The sequence below is a fragment of the Lactuca saligna genome, chromosome 5, assembly GCF_052625555.1.
Source record: "Lactuca saligna cultivar CGN05327 chromosome 5, ASM5262555v1, whole genome shotgun sequence".
NCBI lineage: Eukaryota > Viridiplantae > Streptophyta > Magnoliopsida > Asterales > Asteraceae > Lactuca > Lactuca saligna.
In genome coordinates, this window is record NC_136421.1 from 191,614,463 (window position 1) to 191,622,204 (window position 7,742).

Sequence of the window (7,742 nt, forward strand, 5' to 3'; positions counted from 1 at the left end):
ATATCACAGGTGTTGATATGAAGTCACTTTACACTGAGAGATTTAAAGAGATGTAGATCACTAGTGTAAATAAATGTAAGTTCTGTTTATGCTTATGTTTCTGTATTAACGATGACATCTCAAACGTTTTGAAATGAATAAAATACGTTTCTTCGAAAATGTTTTAATAACGTATTTATCATGTTTTTCTGGGAACAAATTCCGCAATATTTCTATTAAAAGAAGTACTCTGATTTATATAAAGCATAAACAAAATCGGTCTTTTCTGGCCGTGAAAATGGGGATGTCACACCCGAAGCCCCGGTATCAATTTTAGCAACCAAAACACGCCCCGAGACCCTCGAGAAACCCGAAAAATTTATCTTTTCGGTTTTGAAGCCCTACCTTCGTAGAGCCCGGTTTTCAATTAAGCTCCTGGTTTTCAACATAGAAAGTCATATTTAAAGCCGAAGTGTTGTCCCAATTAATATTTTAACCCCCGGTTAACTTAAGGTGAGTTCAATATATAGGAACAATTGTATGTTATGTGTTATATGTGTTATGTGCTTTTCAGTGTTATTATTTCGGGTTATTTTCCCCTGTTATTTTATTCGCTATGTTTATAGCAAATGTAATACCTTTGACCATGTGATCAGTGAAAGGACTTAGAATCACATTGGTACTGGTACGTAGCCTCTGGCCATGTAGATCATGTATCTGTAAGAGAATGACTTCTATTCTATGGCATTGGCAAATGGTTAGACAGGACTATAAGCCTGAAATCTAACAAGATGTTAATCAGAAATTGCATGTCTTCTGTGCCATTTGGGCCAAAGTTTTATTGATGTATATCAAGCATTGAAAAGTATATCTTTGAATAAAGTCTTTGATTGATATGAACGCTTGTCACATGATTTCACATATGTCTTGTTGTTCCTCTTTGCTTTTGCCACATTGAAGTATATATATGGCATAACGTTATATTGTATCTATTATTGAACTCGCTAAGTGTCACCGCTTACCCTATCAATGTTTAACAATTGCAGGAGTAATAATATTGTGAAGTATGAAAGTTTGGGTCTTTCAAAAATACAAAAATTTGGGGTCTTTCAAATTACAAAATCTCTTAATATCTCGTTAGTCTCCTTAAATGATGATCACACTCTCTCATCTTTGCTCTCCAAAACTGAATATTGATGCCCCTTCATCTCCTTCATCGTTTAACATAACCACCAGTACCACCTCTCTTCTCCTTCTCTCTTCCCTAACTGGTGACCTCCAACACCACACACAGGGCCGATCATAGGGGTATAAGTGTCAGAGAGTATGATGAAATCACAATGGAAGCTGGTTCGGGAGACGATACTAGAGAGTATGATGAAGCGATGAGATGTCTGATGTTTCCTTGACTTAGTCAACTAAAAACCCTAAAACATGGATTTTTATACCAGATTAAAAAAAAAAATCTCCTAATCACTACGTTATTTTTCAGTCGCCATGAACCACATAGTGCGACAATAAGCCGTCTCACCTCGCTAATCGCTATAGCGACCATGGTGTTCGTTATTGACAACAATGGTGTTTCCTAATCCTACTCTTGTGTTTTGTATGATGAAATCATGTTAGAATTGTTTGAATTGCTATTTTAGTGTTGGTGTTTTTCTAGGAATACTTTTTGGATAATTTAATCATGGGTAACTATTTATGTGTGAAATTTCCTTTTTTTATCAGATTATTACACTATCATATATGAACTATCATTATATGAACAAGTGTGTATGTTTTCTTGGTGGTATCACAATCATGAAAAATACAGTTGTATTGTTTATGTATAAAATGATAATTTTTTATGTTTTTTATATAATCTTTTGTTAAAAATATTATTATAATAATTGATAAACATATCTTATGTAACAAATAAGTCAATAATTTATAGAAATATGTATTTTATTCATATTTAAATGTATAAGTCATATTTGTTTGGGTCCTATAAAAACTAATACAAACATTTTTTTCTGAGTCGGTATTGTATAAGCAAACAAACAATTTTATATAAAAAATATTTTGTTTTATAAAGAGAACCCAATAAAAACCAAAATTCATTTATCAGATTAAAATTGATTAACGATTCATGAATTATACCAATATACAAATGTTTTTCAAAATCTTTTGGTAGACTTTAAAACTTTACATGAAACAAAAACTTATAATTAATTTTATTAAGACCAAATAAGAATGAAAAATATTATGTATTTGAAGTTGAATATCTATTTACTAAATAAATTTCTTTAAAAATATAAGGCTTCATTGAAACAAAAACTCAAACCTTTGTGATCAACTTAATTTCAATAGATAGTCTTTTTGTCATTTAAAAATAAATTATATACGTGAAATATGAATAGTAATTATTCATTTGATTTTTTATCTACAACCACGTCAAAAACACCTGCACATGTCACACAATCTCTGCAATCTAAGTCCAATTGAAAGCTTACATCCACAAAACTTTATCACTTGGGATAATTTCAATTATCGATTTGGATTATAACATGTTTCTTGTATAAAAATGTTTGGCATCGTCTCTTGTGTACAATATGTGGCTATCGACCAAAAGAAAACTATTCTTTACTTGCCAAAAGGAAACTATTACCCAACCAACACTGCCACACTGCGCGCACATGATGTCTGCCGCTTAAAATCTATTTGCCGCTCGCCGCTTTGCGCGGGTTCACGACTATTTTATATATATATATATATATATATATATATATATATATATATATATATATATATATATATATATATATATATATATATATATATATATATATATATATATATATATATATATTGGTGTGCTTATGATAAGTGGAACATTGCATTGGAAACCTCACATCAATCAATGTAGTTTCCAAAATTTATTGTAGCATCTAAAAAAATCTACCTATTATAGAAATAACAGTATAAAGTTTTAAAGTTTTAGAAAGTACATTATTATTTTTTACAATTTAGACCCTTTTATTTTATATAATACACCTATCTTTTTATGCTTATGCACGATGCACATGACTCCTGCTGAAAAATCTGTCCAGTAACTACCGACCATTAGCTTTTGTCGATCAAACTCTCTCTGGTGCAAACTTTTGCAAATCTAGGTTATAAATGGGCCAGATTTGTCATGTTAAACTATTGAGTGATGATGTTTTTATCATTTTCTTTAAAAATACTAAAATGTGTCTAAAGTTGAACTTGCATTCGAAATGCTATTTTTCAGACATGGCTTTTGTTAGAGTTACATCTTATTGCCTCATTGCTTCATATCGTCATCAATTGCATGTGAATATATATATATATATATATATATATATATATATATATATATATATATATATATATATATATATATATATATATATACCCTAATAAATGAAAATGTTTTTACCAAATATCATATTCTCATTTAGTTTGACACATGTCATTTTGTAGGATTTTTTATTTTTTCTTTTTCTACTTGGCATTTTCTTGTGCTTTCAATTTTCTTAAATTTAAAAGTAAATTCCATATTTTATACGAGTTTATTTATGTTATGTAGAATCATTAAATTAAATTTCAATAACCATACAAAAAAAAAACGTACAACTACAAATTAAGCAATAATCAAATTCTTCCATAATTAAATGTTTACACATCATAATTTTCACTTATACAATAACTTTTTCAAAACAAAAAATGTTATGAAATCCAATTATAAACAAAGAAATTAGTTTTCATTTATTAAGGTAGATATATTGAAAAACTTGATCGTTATTATTTTATATTCAACTTTTTTTAATAAACTCGTGTAATACACGGGGCTCACACATAGTGTGTGTGTGTGTGTGTATATATATATATATATATATATATATATATATATATATATATATATATATATATATATATATATATATATATATATATATATATATATATATACACACTTGTACATGCATGTAGCAGTATGATCGTTGTACCCTTTAAACTTAATGAAATCGAGATCAACCAAGCCAAAATAAGGAATGTTAAGAAAAGTGAAAAGCATGTGAATATATTGTTAAGCTGTAAATAAATACGAAAACAACTCTTTTATCTCAAACTAATTGAAATAAACCATAAAGTAGCAAGCAAAGAACATAAGTGTTGTCAAAACAATATAGATAAATTTGGTTTGGTTAACTATTTTAATGTTAATCCGTTCTTGTTATTAGTACTTATTAATTACTTATAGTTAGTAATTTGATTTAGTTAAACTCTTTATTAATTTATATACAACATAATAATTTATTTGTATTATAATAACAACAGGCTTTTTGATATGCTTTTGTGATACCTAAAAGGGTAAATTAGATATTGATACCATAATTAGAAATCTTTAGTTCAGTCACATACGAATTACGATGCTAGGTTTTTATATCAGTATTCCATGACCAAGTCAATCTCAACTATCTTAATTATTTATAAATAAAATCAAGAGAAATGAGTGTAGATATAAATATAAATAATAAAGATATGGCTGGGCCCACACCGACAACTAAACCTATATTAGGCGTAAAATGCTCGAAGCCCCTGCGGCTATCTTATCTTCTGCCATGCCACGAGACGACCACTTCCCTTGATCGTTCAACCTTATCCTTCTTCATCGTATATCTGCTAATCTTTCTATGTGAGTGGATTATATTTGTTAATCTTCGAATTCATCGCCTTCGATCAGTTTATGCAACTTTATTTATTAAATAATTTGCAACATGAACAGTAATACTAGCTAGATCATATTGCGTAAAATGGAGTCAAATATGCATGCACCAACTGAAATTAATTCCTATAAGAGCACGTACAGGTTACCCTATGTTACTGAAGTTGATATCTGATAAATTTAGACGTATGTTAAGTTGCGCAAGTGAGGCAAATTTATCTTGAGCTTTGATTGGTTAGTCACACTAATACATATTGCTTTTCCATTTGTGTGAATATATATCAGCAAAAATAAATAATAAACAACTTCTGAAATATAAATATATAGAAACTAAATTTTACAATAATGGAGAGGTAACACACTTGCGTTTGAGGTTTATTGCTAGTCTAGTGAATAATAATTAATATTGCACTAATAATCAATATGAAATATTTATATTGCTAGCCTTGATTTCATCCGCATGCATACTTTTCGAACCCCACAAAAACTCCTCATCAGACACCAAAAACATAATAACTTTGAAGGGTTTTATACATTACATTCAGAACACCAATTGCCGTGGATACTCGGGTATAACACCAGTCAAGTTTCCTTACAGTAAATACTCTCGTATAGTTGGTTCATGTAATGGAATTCTGTGTGTGTATGATAATGATAAACACATGACTAATACTAGTCTATGGAACCCTTCAATCAGGCGCAAACTAACCCTACCTGATTGTCCAAGGAGATGCTCTTCTGTAGTAGAGATCGGGTTTGGTTTTGACTCAATAACCGATGATTACAAGATTGTGAGTATATCCAACCCCGAATATGGAGGAAATGCTGGAACCTCATTTGTTTACTCCATAAAGACAAGTTCTTGGTGTGAGATTGCTTCCCCTACACCTTTTATCGGTGATATGATGACATCAAAGGCATGTTTTGTGAATGGAACATTGCATTGGTTGGTACATTAAACGTTATTATGCGTAGGGAAAATGACTTAAAAGCCCAATGAAGTTTTCAAACCATTCAAAAAACTTCAATCATGTTTTATTTGTTCAAAAAAACCCAACGAACTTAACCTTTTGTCTAAAAAATCCAACAAAGTTTTAAACCGTTCAGAAAATTCCAATTTTGTTTTGTTTAAGTTCGTTGGGTTTTTTTTTAACAGTCAAAACATGATTGGAGTTTTTTAAACGTTTTGGAAACTTTGTTGGTCTAACAAGTCATTTTTCCGATACGGTAATAAGCCACGTCATCTGTTTCTCTTATTTGATTTTCGAGAAAGTGTAATTTAGTTGGGCGTTTTAGATAAAATGTTATGTTTGTTGGGTTTTTTTGAACAGACAAAACATTATTGGGGTTTTTTAAACGGTTTGGAAACTTCGTTGGGCTTTTAAGTCATTTTCCCTTATGCGTATCCTGTGGACCTGTTTTATATACTGACCTTCGATTTAAGCAGTCATGTTTTTGGCATGATTGCATTGCCAAAACCTACTTGGAAAGCTAGAAAACTAATAATCATCCAAGGTTCTCTTGGTGTGAGTTCTATGGAATATGGTTATGGATGCATTTGGGTGAGGAAAGATGATAATTGGTCTGTGTTTTTAGAATCGAAAAGAAATCAAGTTGAAGGATATAGTGACTATTTTCCAACCAAGCGGTAATGGTTATTTGTTGTTTCACAATTACTATGAAAGGTACCATGTTTATAATTGTAAGTTAGGGTACTTGAAATCAAGACTAGTGAACTTCAATGCCACTTTTTTTCGCATGGTTGAAATGGAAATGTGTTCCGAAAGCCTTGAATTATTAGACATGGGGACTCCTTGCTAAGGTAGCTAGCTACTTTTTCTTGAAGGAAAAGTTAGAGGCATAAATGAGAGTTTTGCTACCAATTAAACACCAATGGTGATTCGATTGGTTGGGTTTAGATTCTAACGGATTCTAGCTCAGCAATATCAAATTTCCTTCTGTCCTTGAAATCGTGGGTTTAAGTCTTGTAAGGAATATAAATAGAATTAGGAGTAGTCTAGGTTTTTGTTCTAAAAAAAATTCTTTTGAGTTTAGTTTAGTCGTTAGTATTATCCATATAGGTTAATGCAACTCTATTTAATGGTGTGGGTATTTTCAGTTTATTTTTTTGTCAATTATGTAATTTTTTATTTTTGTTATTTTGTAAAACGGCTAACAGACACTCACTATCTTACCATTAAATCTACAAATTTTGTCTAAAACGAGCCTTATATCTTTGACCGACATCGTCTTTCTGTCAACTTTTAATATTGTTATGCTATAAGATTATCTGAAATACCCTTTACAAAGGGGGTTTGTTGTCACTGTGCTAGCATACAACTATAGTGAACACCACCCTATGTGTATTATGGTGGCTTGTGGCATTATGGAATGTGATCATCACCACAATTGACAACATCCGATCCTTTTCTCTCTCTCTCTATCTCTTTCTATCGCTATCTACCTTTTAAATAATTAAAATATATATTTTCTTATTTAAATATATAAAAAAAGAGGGATTGGAGTGGTGAGTATTTTATAGTTGTGTAGTTTAAGTGTGGTGATAAAGTGGTTGTGAGATGGCATCCCACCATAATTGTGGAAGTGATATATACCGGATGACTATTAATGTCAATTAAGTAATTTTTAATTGTTAAAAAATTATAATAAAATATCCTTATCAGCAAAAATATGAAAATTTTCACAAGGGAAAATGCGTTTATAATTAAGTTGATTTTCGTTTTTTTTTAATAAAGTATTACACTGTAAAATTGGTTGCAAAAATTTATTAATGAAGTTCAAAATCTTTTCAACCTACATTAGCAGTCTAAAATCTAGATTTTTATGGTTTTGTTCCTAAAACATTTTGAAATGATATTATCCTTGTAATTTCTTTTTCGTATTTATCTAATATTTTCTTGTTATTTGAATATTTAAAAAATAGAGAATGAGCACACCCCACTCACTCCCACCCTACCCTTCCTTTTTTCTTATTTTAGTTTCACACTCAACCACTCATATATACATAAAT

The 7,742-nt window shown here is 30.1% G+C and overlaps 1 protein-coding gene across 1 annotated transcript; it reads left to right on the top strand.

Moving 5' to 3' along the window:
- The first annotated feature begins 4,592 nt into the window (after positions 1 to 4,592).
- Positions 4,593 to 6,546, top strand: LOC145046076 (uncharacterized). The gene is made up of 4 exons (XM_078994367.1): positions 4,593 to 4,681; positions 5,409 to 5,665; positions 6,098 to 6,293; positions 6,397 to 6,546. Coding segments are annotated over exons 1-4 (591 nt in total). The 5' UTR covers positions 4,593 to 4,679; the 3' UTR covers positions 6,533 to 6,546.
- The last annotated feature ends 1,196 nt before the right edge of the window (positions 6,547 to 7,742 follow it).

Bases quoted from the DNA above. Each gene is read 5' to 3' on its own strand.
- LOC145046076 (XM_078994367.1), top strand. The intron at 5,666-6,097 runs ATTAAACGTTAT...TGGGCTTTTAAG, and splicing joins AACATTGCATTGGTTGGTAC to TCATTTTCCCTTATGCGTAT. The intron at 6,294-6,396 runs GTCTGTGTTTTT...TTACTATGAAAG, and splicing joins GTGAGGAAAGATGATAATTG to GTACCATGTTTATAATTGTA.